Source organism: Eulemur rufifrons, chromosome 1 (genome assembly GCF_041146395.1).
Source record: "Eulemur rufifrons isolate Redbay chromosome 1, OSU_ERuf_1, whole genome shotgun sequence".
Taxonomy (NCBI): Eukaryota; Metazoa; Chordata; class Mammalia; order Primates; family Lemuridae; genus Eulemur; species Eulemur rufifrons.
In genome coordinates, this window is record NC_090983.1 from 52,791,623 (window position 1) to 52,815,901 (window position 24,279).

General features: G+C 35.0%; 1 protein-coding gene across 1 annotated transcript in view; it reads left to right on the forward strand.

The window, feature by feature from the left end:
- The window catches only part of GPR155 (G protein-coupled receptor 155), a 40,229-nt gene that overhangs the window by 9,854 nt on the left and 6,096 nt on the right, over positions 1-24,279 (forward strand). The window contains exons 3-13 of the mRNA XM_069470697.1: positions 2,066-2,465; positions 4,246-4,411; positions 5,669-5,824; positions 7,444-7,527; positions 8,166-8,283; positions 11,767-11,851; positions 11,947-12,037; positions 13,058-13,268; positions 18,826-18,930; positions 21,357-21,493; positions 22,701-22,796. Coding sequence (XP_069326798.1) covers positions 2,066-2,465; positions 4,246-4,411; positions 5,669-5,824; positions 7,444-7,527; positions 8,166-8,283; positions 11,767-11,851; positions 11,947-12,037; positions 13,058-13,268; positions 18,826-18,930; positions 21,357-21,493; positions 22,701-22,796 — 1,649 coding nt within the window. The remainder of the gene's footprint in view (positions 1-2,065; positions 2,466-4,245; positions 4,412-5,668; positions 5,825-7,443; positions 7,528-8,165; positions 8,284-11,766; positions 11,852-11,946; positions 12,038-13,057; positions 13,269-18,825; positions 18,931-21,356; positions 21,494-22,700; positions 22,797-24,279) is intronic.

The window sequence follows — 24,279 nt, forward strand, 5'->3', positions numbered from 1 at the left end:
TTAAAAGATGAAACCTTAAACATGAAAGAAAACCACTAAGAGTTATAGAACTAGCATATTGAATTTGGAAATCAGTGGAAAGAATTTATGAAATTTTATATAATCAAATGTTTTTAACCACTGCTTCATTTTGGAGATATTATAACCTCTGAAGGTGCTTAACTGAGAAAATGGGGATTGAATCTTATAACAAATAGTTTTAGCTTATGAGAAAAAGGTGAACTTCTAAAGGTTATATAATCTAGTTACATAACTTTAACGGTACATGTGCGTGACATTAACTGAACTTACATATCCTGATTAAGTAAACAAATATATTTTCCTACCTGTGTCACTTTATCTTCATGTAAATTGAGAAACCTAATCTTTTACATTTTTTCACATGATTGCCTCTCTCCTTGTGAGTGACTGTTGCTGTTCTTTTTTTATCTTTCTAATTCAAATCATTTACCAATCGGCCTTTGTATGCATTAGATTGTATAATGTACACTTGGGTTGCCAAAAATGTGCCTAGAGACCCGGTTGTTTACTCCAAGGCTTTAAGTTGCCCCCAGTCCATCAGGAAACTGCTAGAAGTTGCCCCCAGTCCACACACGTCCCTCACAGGATAAGGAAACACATCTTATGCAGTGGTCAGGATCTAAAGTCATCAGTTATACCTAAACCCTTGAAAAAATTCCTTAAATCACCCACAAAATACAGCACACACACTTTGTCTATACTGTATCATTTCTCATAAGTCTAACACAGTTTTTTTCTATAGTATTGTTCTTCCTCAATGAACAGCAGGTGAAAGAGTTAGTTTGCACTTGAAAATATGCTACAGGGGAAAAATACGAAGGTTTTGTTTTCCTGAGAGGGTGCAGTTGAATTTGTGTTAGTTAAATGTGCGTTGATGTGACTCCACTGTATTTCCCTCCCAAACATTTCTTAGATCCACCTTTCTAGTTCTACTTCTTTAGCATCTTCACTGGGCTTCCTTCCTCATTCATTCCCTTTCATTCCTCTCAGATGGAGGCTGTTCATTTTTGCATAGCCTGCACATCACGTGAGCAATGGTAGGTAGGACTGGCATCCCCATAACCACCATGGACTACTGCTAAGCCATTACTCTCTGCTCTGTTGTTAAAAAACTATAATACTTTGAGGTTTGTGCTGTCTAGACCACTCAACCTCATTGCTGTCACCTGCTGATGTCATTCAAGTCATTCCCCCTCATTCATTGAAGACTTTAATATCCGGCTCACTGTCATCTTCTTTATCCCTGTTTTGCCATCTTGTTTAACCTTGTCTAGCCTTGTGAACCATCTGTCAAATGCTCCGCCCTCTCAGTTTCTTGACCTCATCTCCAGTGATTTTTTGCCTTACTCCATTTCACCGACCAACTCCTACGGCCACATCCTGGACTTAGTCATCTGGAAAATACTAAATTCAGTAGCTCACTGTGTGACTTACTCTGACCACCTACACCTCCACCTGCATTTAATTCTTGGGCTTCATAGGGTCCTGCATTCTCTGATGCCTCCACGTTCTGTCAGCCATCTACCATCTGCACTTCTTTCCTGTACAGTGTGGACTCCATATCAGTGCTCATTTTTTAGTTCCTTGTCCCCTACTGTCTCCTCAATCCTCTGTAATCTGACTTCTGCCTCACCATTCCAGTAAAACTGCTCTCTCCATGGGTATCAACAACCACCTTATTGCTATTACTACTTAGATGTTTAGTTCGTTACTAGATTTTTACTTTGAATTGTTTCTTTTAAACATTCTACAATTCTGCCCTTTTTTGGAGAATAAATTTAGCTCCTAGATAGTAAAAATTAGTGCGTTTTTACTAAAAATAATTTTTAAGGTTGACCATTATTTTGTAAGCCAGATGATATTTATTATGGTTTTTTTTCAGGTTTATTACTAAAATTTACTGTTCCAAAATAGGCTAATGAGGTCATTTGGAGCTATTTAGATTAATTAACAATTGCTATAATTAAACACGGAAGAAAATGTTATGTACATATTTATGTATTTTTGTAATAATAATTTAAAAATCAATATTCTTGTTTTGCAGTTGAAGCTTTGTATCAAACTACATACCCAGAATATCTCCAGTACATTTATTTGGTGGCACCAATATCTCTTATGATGTTAAACCCTATAGGGTTTATCTTTTGTGAAATCCAGAAGTGGAAAGATACTCAAAATGCTTCTCAAAACAAAGCAAAAATTGTGGGACTTGGACTTCTGCGTGTATTACAGAACCCAATAGTATTTATGGTTTTCATTGGTATTGCCTTCAATTTTATTCTTGATCGAAAGGTGCCTGTATATATAGAAAATTTTCTTGATGGACTTGGAAATTCTTTTTCTGGATCAGCCCTATTTTATCTCGGTCTTACGATGGTAGGGAAAATAAAGAGACTGAAGAAGTCAGCATTTGTTGTACTAATTCTTCTCATCACAGCTAAACTGTAAGTTTCACTTATTTAACTTGGGAATTGAACCTTGTGAAAGCCTTCTTTAGTCAATTCATTGGGATGTGTCTGTGACTATTTTCGCCCTCCTTATAAAGTAGTAGTGATTTAAAGGAAAATGTGATGTTGGTGTATTGTGGAAAGTCATTTCTGGATACTGTGTAGATATTCTTTCCATTTTACTATCGGAGATGATTGGTTTCACTTCAGTTTTTAAGTAAAGTTAACTTAATATTTCCTAAGGTACCAGTGTGATAATATATTTTCTAAAGGAATTTTGCAGGATTTCTGAGTTTTCTAAATCCATTAAAATCCTAAAAGCAAAAGCATCTTGGTAATGATGAGAACAATAATTTTTAATATAAACTTTTTCCCATGAATTTGGGGGAAATATTTTGTAATTCTGAGGTTAATTGAGCTTTCTAAATATAGGTGAGTGAATATGAAGCATTATTAACAACCATCTGGTCCCAGCCTGTCAAATAAAAAGTTTTTATCAGCCCTTAGTTAATAGTGCTTCACCTTGCTTATACTTCATGGTACAGGTGACATAATTTTACTGCAAGATTATCTCAAATATTTGAGGCATGCTTAATTATGGAATTCAGCTCTTGTATAGACAGTTAACTTCATAAGACCAGTTTAACATAGTGTTTATTTTTCAAAATAATAAAAATGAATATAAGACTGAAAGTTATTTATAGTGCTTTTATGCTCCTTAGAAACAAAGTATTAATTAGTATTGCCACAGTAATAAATATAGTTCTAACAATAATCGTATTATCAACTTCAACTTATAAGTAGAATTTAAATATTCTAATTTAATTTTGGGGACTTTCTAATTCTTATTAGATATCAATTTAATTCAAATAAAATGTCCAATAAGAATCAAATTAAATATCTAATATTTAATTAAATGATTGTTGATTAATTTAAAATTAAGTTCTAATTAGTTTAAAATTTATGAAAATAAACTTTTTAATTAAAAAAATAAATATGAGAGTAGTTCTTTACTCCATCCCAGAGCATCTCTAGAGTTGCTGCTGTGATAATGTTACCAACCTTAGTCTTGCTATTTTTAAGGGAGAGTCCCATTAGCTCAACTACTGTTGACATGCTCTTTCTATGGAATCCTGAAGAATTTATTTAATAATTGACTCTTCCCCAGGTTTGGATTTCACTCATTTTCTGTTCCATTGTTTCAGTTCCCTTTGCTAACCCTTTTTATATTTACAAAGATGAAGAACTAATTGTAAGATACCTATTTTTCTACAGGTTTTTGGAGTGTTTTTGAGCAGCATTGTTATCATTAACTGAACCTTTTAAACTCCTAATCATAATTAAAGTTCAGCTTTTTTTGTATAGAAGGAGTTTAGTAATTTTCTTGAAAGAAGTTTTTACTCAGATTGTCAACTTTTTTCTTTTAACGTTTCAGTGAACCAACAGAGGAAGCAAGAAAGCAGCTATAATTGCAATTTTTACCAAATTTTTGCAAGAAAATTATTTGTAGGACAACAAAAATCTGTTTTTTCTTCTTTATCTCTGATGTGTGAAGTATTTCCAGAATATTTTTACACTTTAAATGATTCCAAGTTAAATTCTTGATTCTGTCAACAAAATGTTCAGAAGTAGGTATGCACAGAATATGTGCATGCAAACAGATACTTCTTCTGGGCAGGAGAAGAAGAACCTAATACCAAGTTCACCAGAGCAATCTACGACTTGGGGACGAGCATACTTCAATATCAAGTAAATAATGTATTTCTTCTTTCTTCAGCTTGGTGCTGCCACTCCTGTGCAGAGAAATGGTGGAACTCTTGGACAAGGGTGACAGTGTCGTGAACCATACAAGTTTATCGAATTATGCATTTTTGTATGGCGTCTTTCCTGTAGCACCAGGAGTGGCTATCTTTGCAACACAGTTCAACATGGAAGTAGAAATTGTATGTATATACTACTTTCTAAGTTTGATTATTTGTGTGTTTAGTAGGAAAGTGAATGTTTAAAACATACAACGCAACATTGTTTTTACGGGAATTTGATATCTATGAACTACCTCATTGTAAGTAAGGAGGCATTGTGTAACATCATGTAACAACAGTTATGTAATCTGGGACCTTTATTTAGCCATGACATATTTCATTAGTCTGTCCATTCATTCATTCATTCTTACGTGATCCTCCTGCCTCAGCCTCCCAAAGTGCTAGGATTACATGTGAGCCACCATGCCCAGCCCTCATTAGTCTTTTGAAATTTCAATTATTTTATTTCTATACTTATAGTGAAGCTAAAAGTTATTTACAGAAGGGTAACTTTTAAAATTTTGAGGAAAAAAAATCTATTTCATTCATTGATAATTCAACCACCAGATGCAAAATACCACATAACCAACTGTAAGAAATAGCTAAAATCAGTTAACACCGAATTATTAACAATGTCTAAGTGTATTGTGCATGCTACCTACAGCATTAGAGCAAATGATTGTGAAATATAAAGGAATTCAGTTGTTTAATGAAGGTCATTTCTATTTAATCTGTAAAGTGTTTGCATGGTAATTTTTCTCTTTTTGAATTGTATTTTTTGCCCTATGTTTTATGAAATAGTATGGAAGGAAACTGTTCACAGGTTTAGTTAGGTCATTGATATGATTTACTGTCTCGAACCTAGAAGATAACTATCAACAGTGGAATTTTCAGGCCTGGAGCAGTGGCTCACTCTTGTAATCCTAGCTCTCTGGGAGGCCGAGGTGGGAGGATCACCTAAGGTCAGAAGTTTGAGACCAGCCTGAGCAAGAACAAGACCCTATCTATACTAAAAGTAAAAACATTAGCTGGGTGTGGTGCACACCTGTAGTCACAGCTACTCAGGAAGCTGAGACAGGAGGATTGCTTGAGCCCAGGAGCTCTACCTGGGGCAACAGAGTGAGACTCTCAAAAAAAAAAAAAAGTGGAATTTCTATTATTTGTTATGTATAAATATAAATTAAGTATAGATTGGAAGGGGAACCAAGGAAACTTAACTGTGTTTTCTTTTAAGGACTCTCAGAAACAGGAAATATGGTATTGGAGAACATGCTGGATTTTATGATGTCTTTACTAACTCCTGGTTTTATTTTGGAATGCTTTAGCATGCTGTGGTTATTTAAAGTTTAAGGTAATTAAGTGAGATTGTGACTCCTCAATTTGATTTCATTTTTACAGGTAACCTCAGGGATGGTAATAAGCACATTTGTGTCTGCTCCCATCATGTACGTTTCTGCCTGGTTACTGACCTTTCCCACTATGGACCCTAAGCCATTGGCATATGCCATCCAGAATGTTAGTTTTGATATAAGTATTATCAGCCTGGTCTCTTTGGTAAGTACGTTTCATTGTAAACATGAATGGAAACCACAGAATGAGTTTTGAGAATAGCTTGGTAATAGAAAGAGTTTTAAAATCTGGTTTCTTATGAAATAGAGAAAGCTAAAGCCTGCCCACAAAACACACTATTAACCTTCCAATTAACTGAATTTTTTCTTTCCAATTCGGAGTTACAGTTGTATAGTGGACAAAGCATAAGATTTAGTCAGGTGTGGATTTGACTCCTATCAAAACTAGCCCAGGCTGGGCGAGGTGGCTCAGGCCTGTAATCCTAGCACTCAGGGAAGCCAAGGCGAGAGGATTGCGTCAGCTCAGGAGTTCGAGACCAGCCTGAACAAGAGTAAGACCCCCCCTTTCTACCAAAAATAGAAAAAATTAGCCGAGCGTGGTGGCACATATGTAGTCCCAGCTACTCAGGAGGATCACCTGAGCCCAGGAGATTGAGGTTGCAGTGAGCTATGATGACACCACTGCACTATACTCAGGGCGATGGAGCAAGACTGTCTCAGAAACAAAACAAACAAAAAACCTAGCCCTATCACAAACTAGCAATATGTCTCTAAGCTTCCGTTTTCTCAGCTATAAAATAAAGATAATTTCACATATTTCCATGGGTTGTTTTAGGGATTAAATGACATATGTGAAAAGCATTTTGCAAATGATGATGAATCACTATACAAATGTTGTAGAATCATGGGGTCAGAAGGGATCTCTGGAATCAAGGCCAACCGCCTATTTAATGTTAACAAAACTTTAGGTTACTTTTCAAATTGGATGTATCTAGCTCAAATTAAATAGTGAAGCATTTGACAACTAGAGTATCTTATAGATCAAGTTGCCTATTGAATTCAAACAGTATTCTGACTGGAAAAAAAAGCAACGTTTACAGGTAAAGAAAAGGGGGTAGGGATGAATATGTATATTGGCAACAAATAAATGGGTAACTAATGTAATTTTTAAGAAATTCCACCTCTGTCACATATTCTTAAAATGTATGCCCATTGGTAGATAAGAGAGCAATTTGGGGAAAGAGACTATATAAATTTCAATTGGCAATGAGGACAGAAAGAAGGAAATCAACTAGGATACTTACCTGGCTACTATGTAGGTGGAGTAGAAACCCAGAAATACTCAGAACGTAAGACAATTAGTCTTAGGGTGGGTGGTGTGTGTTGTTTGAAGTAAGACAGCCTGGAATTTAGATATCTCATGGGCCAATATGGTGGAAATCAAAAAGGAAGAACTTAGTGCATTATAACTGTATCTCCCACTAAAGCTCTTTTCCTGACTAGTTGCCTATGACCCTTGTGACCCATCCCAGCTGCTGAATGCAGGCGTAGTTAGAACATGGCCCTGGCCAAGGCATTAGTTCTTAAAGATCCTGTAATTTTTGGACAGTTAATTTGCTATGGGATCTCTCCATGATTTTTGTTTTATTTCGGATATAGTAATTTACCTCTTTGGAACTAGACAGGTTAAAGTAAATAAAATGTTGGAATGTTTTCTGAATCAAGACCAAGAGGATTCTTTAAAGAGGCTAATCAATGTGTTATTTAATAAGCAATAATACTGATAAAGAAACATGAATAACTTTTGAACCTTTTGTCTTCAAGATCTGGTCTCTGGCTATTCTTCTTCTGAGTAAGAAATATAAACAGCTTCCTCATATGCTTACAACTAATTTACTCATTGCTCAGGTTAGTAAAACCGCAGATATTTAGAACTATGCTCTTCTCATGGATTATTATACTATAGGAGAAAATTACTTTGCTAGGTTTTTCCTATTATAAAGTCAGGAGTATTACCAAATGCAGTCAATTACAATTTGAGTATATTTATGCCTAATATATTAAATATTGCAATAGGTCTTGAACTATCTAAAGTTGAGGCTAATGATGGCATTTGATGATAACTGCATTTTTAATAGAAATAAATGAATCATTAAAAATTGAACTCTCTGACAATCTTATTTTTTCTAGTTTAACTTTGCATGTCTCAAATTATAATGGAAAGAAGTTTAGCATTTTCTATGCTAAATTTACTATTACTAAACACAGGGATTATGTTGCTATTTAGAATGTAGTCATCTGTTTTGATTGAATATATACATTGTTAAAGACTGTACAAAAGGGTTTTTTATCATAAAGCTTGAAGTTTTAGTATAACTAGGATGTAATTGTTGATAATTAGCAATAATTTAAAATGAGTAATTATATTTGCTGTGAATAAAACATGAGTATAACTGGCTATTAATTAATATTTACTTTCTGTGATAATATTGAATTATATGTTTTTCTTAGCTATTTACAAAGTCTTTTAATAATTTTCTTTTTAGTCTATTGTCTGTGCTGGAATGATGATGTGGAATTTTGTTAAAGAAAAAAATTTTGTTGGACAAATTTTGGTGTTTGTTCTATTATACAGCTCCCTCTATAGCACCTACCTGTGGACAGGTAAGTTGAATTGTGAATGGAAACTGAGGTCCCTTCTCCCCCAACCCCAGAAACCCTCAGCTTCTAGTGATCTATTTGAAATCTGCAGTACAGGATCGTGGCATTCACTCAGGCAGTTATGCCCACCAACAGAGGCAGTCTGCAAAGCTGAGCTCTTTTCCTGATGTATTCCATTTCTGCCTGGGCTCAGGGCCTTGTGGAGTCACATGGTTCTTTTCCTCAGAGTCTTTGGCTCTAGGCCACTGTCAGCACTCCCCTTTGGAGACGAGAAGAGGGCAGGCACTGGAGGCAGGTGGAGAAATGAGGGAATGAGCAGAGATGCATGAGGTATGTCCCAGAGCTCACTATTAGAGTCCCACTGAACAGAAAAATTCTGGTTCTGCAAATTACATAACTTTCAAAACCTCAGTTTCCTCATCTATAAAACTGGGTTACGGTACCTTATAGGGTTATTTTGAGGATGAAATGAAATATGAGTATTTATATCTGGTACATGGCAGGCACTCAACAAATAGAACTGTATTAGTTATTAAATAGGAGGAAAAGAGGTAATGTGAGAACAAGAAAACTAGGAGAATAAAAGGGTATGGAAATAGAAGAGAACCCAGTAAGAAAGACTTTCTCATTTCAACTGGCTCCAATAAGGATATTTAAAATGTTTTAGCACATTGCTATTTTGAAGTATAATATTTATTTGGATGCAGACATTCTGGTATGTTTGTAAAAAATTCTGTCTGGCTGTTTTGTATTCATACCATAAATTTAAACCTGTAAAATGGCACATAAAAGGAAATTGTAGAATGTTAGGAGGCAAGTGTCAGGAAGTGGCTACAAAGGACAGACCTTTAATTTCATGCCTTCAGGATCAAAAGCAAGTCCCATCTAAGTCAACAGCCCTTTGAAGTGAAGCAACAATGTGGTAAGGAATTATGGAATGAAAAATTCAGTGCAAACAGAAGATGGTTTGTGCTTCTTAAAGGCAAGTACACCTTGCATAGCATGAGAGTTTTCATGAAATGTTAAGTTGAAAAAGCCTAAACACTTTATATTGATTGGATCAAGTTGGTCCAAATATAAATGGACCAACTTGAGCTCTAATAACTAGGTTTATTCAGGTTAACTTTATAATAAGAGTAAGATAGTAGCAAATAGATCAACATATAAAAAAGCCCCATGCCTCTCTAAAATGGTTGTTCTGAATTCCCTAACCCTCGTAAAGGTGCTCTTCAACCTTCAGATTATTAGGATACAACAGAATTTTAGACCTAAAAGTGTCATTTTAAATCATCTTGTTCAGCCATTTTTAATTTCACTCATTTACATACCATCCTCACAGTTTTTGCCATATCTGTATACCACTTGTTTTTTTTTTCTTTAAATTTGACTCATTTTTTCTCCTTAATCAATGGAGCCTTTTATCAATAAAATCCAAGGTTTCATGTGCTAATTAATTTTTTAAAATGCACGTTAAAATAAATGTACAACTAGCCCAAAAATTTTCACCTTTGTGTCACCTATGGCCTCTATACTTTAGGAAACACTGGTCTAGTTTTAATCCTTTGTTTTGCAAAGTGGGAAATGGGCCCAAAGGGTTAAACTGATTCAGGCAGGAGCTCCCACAGCCTTGTCAGTGAGACATCCAAGGATAGGAGTCTGCCTTTTGGTATATGCTTCTTTTCACAAGGCAGGAATGGTGAGCTAGAATTTTAAAGACTGCCCTTGCTACTGTATCACGGATGGCACAGTTTTGAGATTGGTTACTTATTTCCCTTGTACTTTGAAAACCTGAAACTGTAGAGTATACAAATTTATGGAGGGAGGAGCAATTCTCAAGGGCCTCAATGTTTTTTTGTTTTTTTTTTTAAATAATTCTAGCACAGTGTTACTCAATCTGTACAATATTAAATCTAGGTATGAATTCTTTATATACAGCTAATATAGAACTGTAAAACCAAAGCAAATTCAGATTCTATTCAAACAAAACTACAAACCCAATAATTCTAATTAGAAACATTATTTAACATGACAAAGGATCTTGTTTTGCTAATGCAAATCACTGCTTAAAATGGAAAATGGAATTTACTTCTCTGCTACCGCTTTTTTGAGTTTGGCTTGCCTTCACCCCACATACATGGAAATATATGGGGTTATGGCCTGGTTATCTCACTGCTTTTATTTTACAGAACTTTCATTTGGACTCTATGTTATGAATTTGGCCTTCACTTGACTCAAAGTTAATATAAAACCAACGTAAGGTCTGAAATCTCGAGACTTTGGTTAAAAGGTAGACACAATGACTATCATTGAAAGTAAACAAAAAAGACTTAAAATTTCTCATAGAAACTTCCAGATCCTGAAGAATATGTCTTAGGAATCCCAAGGGTCCACAGATCGGAGTTTGAGAAACACTGATGGAGTTAAAGAACTTGTGCCAGAAGGCTGGATTTCTAGTCCTGCTCTGCCCTCTGCTGGCTGTGTGACTTGGGCAAACCCTTGTGTATAAAATGAAGGGGTTCTAAAACAGAGGTACCTTCCAACCTTCAAGTTCTAAGATTCTATAGCTATGTAGAATTTATTAAATAAGATGTTTTTACATATAAATAATTATGTATAAAGTATAAGGAAAGTTGAAGAACTTTAAAACATTTGTGTTTATGTTCAGTTCATAATGTATTTGTATTAAGCTCCATCATTACACTAGGGTATTTTCTAAAAACATTCCTCATGTAAACAATTGCCTATACTTCTTAGCATCAGCACAATGGGGTTGTTTTTATTTTTACAACTGTTCTGTATACAGTTAAGAATTTTTTCAATTAGACTTAGATTCCAAACACATAAGTCAAAACAATAAAATGATTAGGGCTTTTGGAAAAAAGTCCTCACAGGTAAAACAAGAAGATTTGAGTAAAAGAAATAATACAGGAGGGAAAACATGAATGATTTTGAACTGAGAAAACTTGCTTCAAAATATTGGGGACAGCATTTATTTAAAAGGAGTAAATTCTAGGGCAAAAAATATAGATACTACTGAAATAAATTTGGTTTAAAAAAAAGAGGAAATAAAGTTCCAAAAAAAAGGAAACCAATTCCAGACATTGTTTTCCCTTCTATTCCTAAACACGTGAGTCAAAATGACTTAGCTAGCTGTTAATATCTCAAGGGAACACAGAAAGCAAAATGGTTATAAGAGGAGTCTACAAGCATGAATAAACACACCAGATGTGTCCTAGAAGATGGGATACTAACAATAATATAACCCTTATGCCACTGGCCATATCTAGGACTACCTAAAATTAAAAATTAAAAAATTAAAAATAAAAAACCTGACACTGTGGAAAAGAATTTTTCTGAATAGCAAGCCATGTTGTTAAAAGACTACTACTGAAATAAATTTGGTTTAAAAAAAAAAAGGAAAGTTCCATGAGGTCTGATCACTGTTGAGTAATTATCTCTCTTTCAATCTTTATTTCTTGTTCTTAGGCCTTCTAGCAATTTCTTTGTTTCTTTTGAAAAAGCGGGAGAGGGTACAAATTCCTGTTGGAATCATCATAATATCTGGCTGGGGGTAAGTTGGTAGTGGTCTGTTTGCTTACCTGTTTCTGTATACACAGTTACTATTCATTCTCTCTTTTTCTCTCTCAATAACCCTTGTTATTGCAGAATCCCTGCTCTCCTTGTTGGTGTTCTTTTGATAACTGGAAAACACAATGGAGATAGCATTGACTCAGCCTTCTTTTATGGAAAGGAGCAGGTCAGAAGAGTTTATTGGCAATTCTGTTCTTGAGAATGTTTGTTTTTAGCTTGTTAATGTGCCTTTCTATACATTAAGATTAACTTTGAAAACCTATTCCAACTTATTGCATATCATGCTAGGGATCCTAGATCACTTTGTCACGCCTCAAAATGTGGTGAACATTTTGCATGTCTAAATCCATTTTTAGCTGAAGATTTCTAAATGCTTGAAACTTAAGAGTGTTCTTAAATGCACTTATGAATTATGTTTTCACTACTGGAGGAAAGAGTGATTAATTTAAATCCATTTAATAAGTTAGCAGTAATAATAAAGGTCAAATTATTGACTCTTAATCCTATGATAAATATAAATTTCAGAACAAAAAGTGTCTGGGGGAAAATGTGCTTGAAGAGCTATGGAGCAGGAAAGCTTGCAGGACCTGCTGAATTCTTTAGGGCTGGGGCCCAAAGATGTGTATGTTTAAAAAAACTTCTCCAAATAATTTTGATTCCTTACCGTTTTTTGTTTTTATTTTTCTGTTTTGCAATTTTGAATTTTATGGAGTTTTTGTGAGAATAAATATGATTGTACACCTAAAAGACTGAGGCTAGTGCCGGCATCTAGTTAGTGCTCAATAAATATTAGCTATAATTATTTTAGTATCATTGCCATAAAAAAGTCTCTAGTTGACTGAAATACTCTTGAACTACATATTAAAATGAGCAAAAACTTAGAAGTAAAGGTCTGTAAGAAATCATTGAGATTACTTGTAAAGGAAACAAATGGCTGTATTGGTAACCAATTGCCGTACAATGAAAGAAGCATCTAGAAAACTTATATGACTACGTGCAAACCCTAATTTCTCTACAAGTAACTTACATTCTTTACATATGCTTACCCTTTTTAAAGAACCACTGTTCTAGAGGATTTGAAGCTGTGGAGATGTCTTTTCCATTAAAAAAGTGCCCTTAACCTACTCTACTAAGATTTTCAAGATGGGGCTGTGAAAAGTGGCCTAACGTCTTTTTCTCACAACAGATGATCACCACAGCAGTAACCCTGTTCTGCAGCATTCTGATAGCCGGGGTATCACTCATGTGCATGAACCGCACCACCCAAGCGGGAAGCTATGAAGGTTTCGACCAGTCTCAGAGCCACAAAGCAGTGGAGCCTGGAAACACTGCTTTTGAAGAGAGTCCAACACCAGTAAATGAGCCAGAACTTTTTACAAGCTCTATCCCAGAAACAAGTATGATCCTTAAAGAAACTGTTACATGCCTTTATAACATGTATCCTAAATGTTTTGTTTAAGGGCACTTCCTTGAACTATTTTGAATATCATAGCTATCTGTCAAATGAAGAACTTGAATCATAGTTATATGGCTTGCAAATTCATTCATTAGATTTTTGTTTATAAGTCTTTTTGTGAGGATGATCTTTGGTTAAATCCTAAAACTTCCTCAGACCTGAGAGTTTAGAAAAAAGTAACAACTGAGAGAAGGCCCTTCCTAGGAAACTATAAGCATATACAATTGTTAACTCCACAACATTGTATCAGGCAAGAGTCAACAATAAAACGAACTAAAGGGGGCCTAATTGAGGCCAGGTTAATGATATAAATCAAGTGTTGGCAAGCTATAGTCCACAAGCCAAATCTGGCTCACCACCTGTTTTGTATGGCCTACCAGTTAAGAATGGTTTTTACATTTTTAAAAGGTTGAAAAAAAAAAAAAAAGAACATAAATATTTTGTAATTCTTAAAAACTATATGAAATTTAAATTTCATGCCCATAATTTTATTGGAACATAGCCACACTTATTTATGTATTATCTATGGCTGCTTTCATGCTGTAATGGCAGAGTCATTGCAACAGGGACTGAGCAGCCTGCAAAACCTAAAATATTATCTGACCCTTTGAAGAAAATGTTTGCCAATCTTTGGCATAAGTGAAAATATGACCCCACCTGCTAACTTTGTTAATGAGTATTAACAATTGTTATGGGGTTTGCTTCAATTCCTGAAGGGAACTTGGCAATAGAATATGTATTTTGGATTCATATGCATGTGGAGATTTCATAGATATATGAAAATCTGGGAAGCATAAATGATGGTACCTATTTTGTTTAGTGAGTCTGTGGAGTAGAGGGATGACTAATCGCAGAACGATTTGTTGTAAATATCAATAAATAAAGGATAAGAAAGTGAAACGAGATAGATTAAAAAAACATTTTAATATCTTTACCTTAGAAGGAACCAAACCCCACAGATCTTGCTATCTCATATTGCCTTTCTTCCTCTCTCTCTTCCCTCCTCCATCCCAAACTAGAAGTATGTAACACAGTGGTTCAAAACATGGATCTGGAGCCAGACTACCTGGGTTCAACCCCTAAGTCCATGATTTGCTACTATTTGATTTGGGGCAAGTTCCCTGTGCCTCAGTTTCCATATCTGATGACAATACCTACCTCATAGAAATACAAATAGATAAAATGATGTAACATATGTAAACCCAGCATATAGTAAGTATAATGTGTTAGCTTTATAACACTTTATTGTAAAAAGAAGACATCCTTACAGTAAGGAATTCAAATACTATTCTAAAAGACTATAAAAAGAAAAGCTAAAGTCTTCCCTTCCCTTCTCTCAGTCCTTTTCTCTAGAGGTAACCACTTTTTATAGTTTTATGTATCACTCAGACATTTTATTCATTTTTCTTTTATTTATTTACCCACACATAGAATCAGGCAATGCATAATGTCCTACAGCTTACGCAGAGATAATGAAGTATGAGAGGTCATTTTTCCTGTTCAGGGAAGTAAGAGGTTCAGCAAGGCTTGAGCTCAGGGTATATCTGGGGAAGAGGTCAAGAGGAAGCTGGAAAAGAAAGCAAATACAAAGGGGATTCTATGCCATGCTAAAATGTGAGGGTTTTGTCCTGGGAGTAAAGGGTTATATTAAGAGTTTTTACAATAGGTTGGGCCTGACCCAGGGTGTATTAGGGCAGTAGAGGTGGGATGAACAGGCGGGGCTGTACTCAGGAGAAGTTGTATTGACCGGGTTTGGTAATTGGTAGGAAGCTGGGTGAGGACTAAGAGAGGAACTGAGGATAACATGCGGGAATCTGGTCTAAATGAATGTTTAGTTGTGGGGCTATTACCTAAGAAGGGGAATTCAGAGAGAACAGATTTTTAGGTGAAGGCAACAAGCTCTACTTTCAGCCTTCTAAGTTTGAGATGCATGCGACACCAAGGATACATCCTAGTTTCTCAGTGTACCTCTTAAATTAGGATGCTCAGATCTGAATATAGTATTCCAGTTATCAGTAAGCATTCAATATTTGTTGAATGTTTGTTGACTGAGTGAAGAATAATATTAAGCACAGGGAATAAGGTAGGATATTTACAATTAATAAAGGTTAACATGTCATATTTACGTCAGACATTTCTCCTTTTTAAAAGAAATAAAAATTACCAGTAAAGTTGAAATCTTTGTACTCCTCCATTGCTGCTAACCCTAGGGGTAAGCACTATTATGAATTTGGACTGTATCATTCCAGACCAAGATTTTACTATACTTTCACAATATGTACATTTTCCATTAACAGTATAATATAGTTTGGTTTTTGGGGGGGGGTGGTTTGGAGACAGGGTCTCACTCTGTCGCCCTGGGTAGAATGCAGTGGCATTATAACCGCTCACTGCAACCTCAAACTCCTGGGCTCAAGCAATCCTCCTCCCTCAGCCTCCCAGGTAACTGGGACTACAGGCACTCGCCATCATACCTGGCTAATTTTTCTATTTCTTTTGTAGAGACAGGGTCTTGGCCCTTGCTCAGGCTGGTCTCAAACTCCTGGCCTCAAGTGATCCTCCTGCCTTGGTCTCCCAAAGTGCTGGGATTACAGGCATGAGCCACTGTGCCTGGCCCTTATATGTTTTCTTAACAATTTCATCTTAGCTGATTTAACCTTTCAAGTTTCTGAACATAAGAGAGCTGGGCCAGATAATCTCTTTATTTTCTGTTATTCTGTGGTTCTATTTTAACCTTGAGATGGCATCTTTGTAGTAAATTTAGAAAGACATTTATAATAGCTTTATTATAGATCATACTTTTTATGCTTGGAAATCTTTTTGGTTTTAAGAACATCACTGAAGAATTTAAGCACATTATCAATGAAAGGCTCACAGCCTAAGAATTATTCATTTTTCTAGCATATTAAATTTTAATAGTTTATCACAAAAGTTAATATTCTATTATAATTTATGTCAAGGAGCACCATGTCTATATATGTGTGAGATGTTTTAAAGGACACTGCATGCAGTTCTCTGACTATATAGAGAAAAAATTATAGCTCTGTAGAGATATGTCAGTGGGACTTACCAATCTACCTATAAACCAGCAAGAGCAGTATATAGTTGAAAAGACAAAAGTATATAATTGTTTTACTGCATCTTATAGACTAGCAGGAGACAGGTCTTGAAAGAAGTGAGGATTTAAAGAACAAAAAATTGGACATTTATTTGTATAAGAATTTTATTTTTAATTGATACATAATGTACATATTTATGGGGTACAATGTGATATTTTGATATAGGTATACATTATATAATGATCAAATCAGGATAATCAGCATATCCATCACCTCAGAAATTTATCATTCCTTTGTGATAAGAAATTCAAAATCCTTTCTTCTAGCTATTTTGAGATACACAATATCTCATTGTTGATTATAGTTCCCTACTGTGCATGCAAACACCAGAACTTATTCTAATGTAACTTTGTAGCCATAGATCATTCCCCTCATGGCCCCCTGTCTCCAGTCTCTGGTAACCACTGTCCATCCACTACTTCTATGAAATCAACTTTTTTAGATTCTGCCTATGAGTGAGAACATGCAGTATTTGTCTTATGTCTGGCTTAGTTTACTTAACATAATGTCCTCCAGGTTCATCTATGTTATTACAAATAGATTGCATTCTTTTTATGGCTGAATAGTATTCCACTGTATATATATGCTACTTTTCTTTATCCATTCATCTGTTGTTGAACACTTAGGTTGATTTTATATCTTGGCTATTGTGAATAGTGTTGCAATAAACATGGGAGTGCAGGTATCTCTTTGATGTATTGATTTCATTTCCTTTTGGTATATACCCCATAGTGGGACTGCTAGATCATATGATAGTTCTATTTTTAATTTTTTGAGAAGCATACTGTATTTCATAATGTCTATACTATTTTACATTCCCACCAACAGTGTGTAAAGTTTCCCTCTTTTCCAAATCCTCACTAACACTTGTTATCTTTTGTCTTTTTGATAGTAGTCATTCTTACAAGTATGAGGTGATATCTCATTGTGGTTTTGGTTTGTATTTCCCTGATAATTAGTAATGTTGGGCATTTTTTCATATCCCTGTTGGCCTTCTGTATGTCGTCTTTTGAGAAATGTCTATTAAGGTCGTTTGCCCCTTTTTAATTGGGTTATTTGGTTTTTTTGCTGTTGAGTTGCTTAAGTTCCTTACATATTTTGGATATTAACTCCTTGTCAGATATATAGATTGCATTTATTTTCTCCCATTCTGTAGGTTGTCTCTTCATTCAGTTGATTATTTCCTTTGCAATGTAGAAACTTTTTAGTTTGGTGTAATTCCATTTGTCTACTTTTGTTTTTGTTGCCTGTGCTTTTGAGGTATTATCCAAAAAAATCCTTGCCTAGTCCAATATCATGAAATATTTCTCCTATGCTTTCTTTTAGTGGTTTCATAGTTTCAGGTCTTATATTTAAGTCTTTAATCCATTTTGCATTGAATTTTGTATATGGTGAAAGATAAGAGTCCAGTTTCATTCAACTACATGTAGATATCCAATTTTCCTAGCACCCATTTATTGAAGAGATTGTCCTTTCACCAGTGTGTGTTTTTGGCACCTTTGTCAAAAATAAGTTGGCTATAGATGCATACATTTATTCCTGGGCTTTCAATTCTGTACCATTGTTCTGTATGTCTGTTTTTATGCCAATACCATGCAGTTTTGGTGACTGTAGCTTTGTAGTATATTTGAAAGTCAAATAGTGTGATGCCTTTAACTTTTTATTCCCCCTCAAGATTGCTTTGGCTATTCTGGGTCTTTTGTGGGTCCATGTGAATTTTAGGATTGATTTTTCTGTTTCTGTGAAAGATATCATTGGTATTTTGTTAGGGATTGCATTGAATATGAAGAAGTCAGTTTTGAGCTGAACTCAAAAGAAAAGAGGATTTAGATGAATTAACAAAAGTGGGAATTCCATGTTTGTCAGCCTAGACCTAGAGACCCAAGTAAACATGGGGTTAGTGGAGGACCCTAAAGAATTGTCCTGAAATAAAGGAAGATTTTTTGTTAAAAAGTAGGGGTGGTTGGATAAGGGAGAGCGAGTCCAAGTCATAAAGAGCTTTCACATTCAGGCCAAGGAGTTTGAATTAGTGCATGTTTTTGAACAGTGATGAAATAAAAGCTGTATTTTAGGAAAGTGTTTGAATTCTTAGTTCCCAAAGTACAGTGGAAACTAATAAAACAGCATGGATGAAAACATTTTTCCTTGTCTCATATAAGGAGATAATACATAAAGGAGCTGATCATTTGTCTGGCACTCTTTACATGTTAACTTCTGCATAAGCACATTTTAATACCTTTTGATAGATACCATGTAAAAACATTTTCACTGAGGCTACTTGGGAAGTGTGAGTCGGTTTTGTTTTGTTTGGCATCTTTTGGACTTGCCCATTTCTGTTGTGATTGGGCTCTATCCTCACATATTATTTTATCTGTAAAGGTTGCTGCTCCTGCTCCATGGGAAATGGTGACTTACGCTGCCCATCGACAGAGCCAGTAGCAAACACAAGCACCCGTGGGTCTGTGACTCCTTCGTTTGAGAAAAGTAAGTGCCTCTCAGCTATGAGGATAGGTTTAAGGAATAGAAGATTTCTTACCCTTATGCCTCAAAAGAACGCTACATAGAATTTCTATAGAAGCTACAAACACTGAGAATATGGATTCTCAAATAAGATGGGGAAAAGTGCTAATAGGATAATTGTACATAAATACTCATTTAAAAAAAAATTTCTTATAAAGTAGTAATAGGTAGTATTATACACACACACACCACACACACACACACACACACAAATTATCCAATAAGTCTAACCCAAATAATAAATCCAAAAAGTTTGTCCTAATGCAAAAATACTCGTTAAATATGGTAGTAGCAGTAGTTGTTGTCCATATGGAGTTTATATTTAGCTGCTGATAGCTAGGAATGAATCTTTTATGATAGCAGAATTCAGGTTTCCATAGAAAGGGGTGAAAATATATCAGATGTCCAGCATTCACTGACTTTTTTAATAGGAAACCCTTTCTGGCATTCAGTTAAACTGTCTTTCAGTTTTTGTCTGTGTGCCTCTTTGCTAAAGTAAATGTTTCTTTCTTTACCTTAGAATTCCCAAGGTTTTCTTCCTCATTTTTTTTCTCACTATACAATATACCTAATAGCAAGGACCCTTGACAAATTCAACATGTAATCAGATTCAGCAACTATTTTTTTCTCCCAAAATCTCCTTAGGTTTTGCTTACCTGTCATTTTCTTCATTAATAATGTTGATTCTTGAAAATGCTTTTTTTTTCTTTTTTTCTTTTTTGCAAGGGCAGTGAAAATGCTTTTAAATTATAAGGGCTTCTTGGGTTTTCTGATTATATTTTGCAAAAGTTATATAGAATGAGAGCCATCATGTAGGGACTTCATCTAATCATATAATTTAGCATCATTCCTAAGCCTGAAATGAATTAATGTCTAAAGGAAATTAAACCATAGGCAAATGAGAATTTTTAGAGTTAACAATATAATTTGGCCGGGCGTGGTGGCTCACGCCTGTAATCCTAGCACTCTGGGAGGCCGAGGTGGGCGGATCGTTTGAGCTCAGGAGTTCGAGACCAGCCTGAGCAAGAGCGAGACCCCATCTCTACTAAAAATAGAAAGAAATTATATGGACAGCTAAAAATATATATAGAAAAAATTAGCCGGGCATGGTGGTGCATGCCTGTAGTCCCAGCTACTCGGGAGGCTGAGACAGGAGGATCCCTTGAGCTCAGGAGTTTGAGGTTGCTGTGAGCTAGGCTGACGCCACGGCACTCACTCTAGCCTGGGCAACAGAGTGAGACTCTGTCTCAAAAAAAAAAAAAAAAAAAATATAATTTATTCCCCCTAAAAGCAACATAAATATTGCATTTAGATTGCTGAATGGCAACAATGTGTGAAAAAGGTAAATGAAAGATAATAAAATTTATTTTTATCCATTTTTGTAATAGCTGTACATAATATTTTAAAACCAGGCTTATTATATAAAGGTATACTTCTAGAATTTTTCTACACATAGATATATACAAATAATTTTTATTGAAATAGGATAATACTATAGAGACAGTTTAGGAGCCTACTTTCTTTTTACTTAGCAACATTATGAACTTTCCCCTGTGCCATCAACTATTATGCTAGGCCATGTTTAATGGGTGTATGTGTCCTTTTCAAAAAGTGCTTTCAGAAAAGACAAATTTTTACTTTTAACTTGAGGGTAAGAGCTATAGAATTGTGGTTTTTAATCATTTACTTTTATAAGACTGTATGTTAGACTAGGCATCTATTTTGTAAGAATGTTTTTCTTTACTTTTGCTACTATATATAAAGTATAGCTGAGGTAGAAAAGCAAAGGTCTCTTGTGAAAGATCTCTCACCTCTATTCTGGGCTGGAGAAGAGTTGTGCTTGTGATTTGAGTTTGGGTCCATATGCAAACAAAACATAGTGTATATTTACTTGGTTCCTTTAAAGGTCTTTTCTAAGGCAAATTTTAAACTCTTTAATGAAAGGCAATAGATAATAGTTAATTTGTTTAACAGCCAAAGTAGAGTATACGTGACTAATAAGTAGATTCATCAGTGGTGAAACTTGAGTTATTAATTTGGCCTTTATTTAATATATATAATAAAGGCCAAATTAATATATAATTATATACATTAACTATATTAATAAAAATTATATGATTATGTATGTACACACACATAAATAAAACAACGTTGAATAGTATAAAAGGGAACTATTGCATACTACTTGTGTTTTTTCAAATAAAACACTCTACAACTAGAACGCTCCTAAAACAACATGAAAGAGCTTTTCTCTTATTTCATCTAAGATAATATACTGATTCTTAGCTGAATGTGCTTTTTTGTTGTTTCTCTTAGGAAGTCATTACAAATTGAAAATGCATTCAAATAAAAAGCTCTGATTACAAATTGTTGTGCTTACTGTGTTATAGATGATCATTGTGTGAGTCGCTGTAACTCCCAGAGCTGCATATTAGCCCAGGAAGAACAACAGTATCTACAGAGTGGAGACCAGCAACTAACTCGTCATGTGTTGCTGTGTTTACTTCTCATTATTGGCCTGTTTGCTGTAAGTATTTCTGGTTTCCTTTTGTGGCCACTTCTTTAAATGTTTGGCAAAGGTTTCAATTCAGTCATCAGGGAGAAACTTAGTTGCTGCTTTGCGGGAGTGCGGCAGCTAGGTCATCTCAATCCTAATCTTGAGCTAAATGTTTGTGGGTGGGGGTGGGAGAAAAGAATGAATTATTCACATTACCCTGTTGCCTAAGTGCTCCAATAGCTTATTCTGCTTAGAATCACTTATTCATTCTAGCTCTGAACCTAGAATTTGGTAAAGACAGATATCTCAATGATGCGTACAGGGCCACTTATTCCTAAGGTACTTGACTGACCAAAGTGGATAAATGTATACAGTATCTCTCAGAAGATGTTCCTTAAATAAATTTTTAAAATAATATTTAATTATGAAAAGAACATAACCACTTCATATAGTAGATACAAAATAGAGAAAAGAAAAATATCCATCATACTACTGCCTTCTAATTTTTTAATACAGTTTTCATAGTTCTATCTGTTCATACATACAGATTTGTATCCTGCATTTGTCACTTGTCAAACGAGTTGCTACATAGTGTTCATAACCATTACTTTAATTTGATAATTTTATAAGTGAAATACAGAACCTTCTTTTTTAAATGCATGCATTTCTTTAATTACTAAATGTCCTCTTTTGTGAATTATCAGCTATTATTTTATAATTCTTTGAGATGATTCAAGTGTAACTTGCCCAGAGGTAAGAGATGGACCATATAACCTATGAAGGAACCCTTTCACATTGGGATGCTCGTTACATAGTATGATTTCAGCCAGCATCACTTTAAATGCTGTTTTAAGAACAAAAATCAAAAAATAAGAAATGCTGCCAAAAATTGCTGCTTAGTGATGTAATTGTTTTCATTGTGTAGAACTAATTTTAAAATCAGCCCTGTCTCAGGCTAGTCGGCAGTCCTGATATACTATGTAAGCCTCTGTATTGCGGCTCATGTCTTCTTTCTTCAAATCTGATCAGAATAGATGCTGTTTGAATGACATCTGTCAGGAGGAGAGGTTGAAACCTCTTGTTGGAAAGACAAAGCCTCTATATTCTCTAGGTGTTTTTCCCTTTAGTCTTTCCCCCCCTAATTATTAAGTAGATAAGTAATTGTACTGTGCTCTGGATGGAGAGAAATGATCAGGCTTGCTTCATTTTAAAGTACTCTCCTCTCCTTCCTTTACAGAATCTTTCCAGTTGTTTATGGTGGCTATTCAACCAAGAGCCTGGAAGACTATACGTTGAGTTACAGTTTTTCTGTGCCGTGTTTAACTTTGGCCAGGTATTTATTTACTGAGAACTTTGAGTGGTTTTTGTTTTACTAGATGGGTTGATTGGTGGTGGGGGGTAGAGCTGGTACGGATGTTATTTTCTTTTAAATCAAAAGGGCTTAGTTTGTTTGCCAGCTGCTGGTGTGCATGACAGCTGACAGCTGCTGCCTGTCTCCTAGTAGAGATGAATTATTACTTTGGTTAAAGTCATCAGAATATGCACTGAGTGCTTCAATCAGAAATACCAAATAGTTCTTTGCTTTGGTTCTGAGCTAAAGAATGATAATTTAAGCAGGGACAAAATGTCCTAAGTCCTTTTTCCACTTTGTTTTGATCTTAATAAGTTACTTTGAGAAAATAACTTACCTTCTCCAGCCTTTAATTTGATAAACATCATTTCATTTACATTTTGATGTTTCTTGAGCAATAGGTATATAAATCTTTTAAAAAAATCATATGGTGTAAAAATAAATTTTGGCTAGGTACAGCAGCTACCATTCCTTGAGCATCTACTATGTGCCAACCATTGTTAAAAATTACGTTCATTATTTCATTTAAACATCACAACAATACCTGCAAAGTGAAATTAGAAAACTAAAATTCCAGCTGGGTGCAGTGGCTCATGACTGTAATCCTAGCACTCTGGAAGCCTGAGGCAGGAGGATTGATTGCTTGAGGTCTGGAGTTCAAGATGAGCCTGAGCAAGAGTGAGACCTGTCTCTACCAAAAATAGAAAAAATCAGCTGGCAGTGGTAGTATACCTGTAGTCCCAGTTACTCTGGAGGCTGAGGCAGGAGGATTGCTTGAGCCCAGGAGTTCGAGGTTGCTGTGAGCTGTAATTACTGTACTCTACCTGGGGCAACAGAGTGAGACTCTGTCTCAAAAACCAAACCAAACCAAAAAAAAAAAAAGCCACTAAATTTCCTTGAGGAAGTAATATGATGGATGCTATTGTCTAAGTTTATGTCACTATTAAAATGGAAATTTAAGGATAAATGACATTTTACTTATTGGGAATATATTTTTATGTGCAAATTTCAAAATTTGATCTTTTCTTTGACTCCTTACTTTTTAATTAGAGAATATTGGTCCACAGATTGAGTAACAGGCCAAAAAATACCGTGTTTGAAATCACTGAGTTTGCCTATTAAATCTAAAGTAATTTGCCATATGAGTTAACATTTATCAATAGATGCTCCTGCAAGTTTTTTCCTAACATTAATTTCTTGAAATATTTCCAGTTTTTTGGGGCCATTAATGTGGGAGCAAAAATAGCTATGTCTAAAGAGACAAGTGACCTTAGTTTATTACAGACATGAGCATCCCAACAGCTACTTTGATACTCATCTCACTTTGTGATACTGTTTAAGATCTGACTTTTTATCTAAGAACTAAAAAATACTATGTTGAAAAAGCATAACCTCACTTGGCATTTTGTACTCAGAAAGCCCACTCCAACCTGAGCCATCCCAGAACTGGGACTGAGAAAGCTTC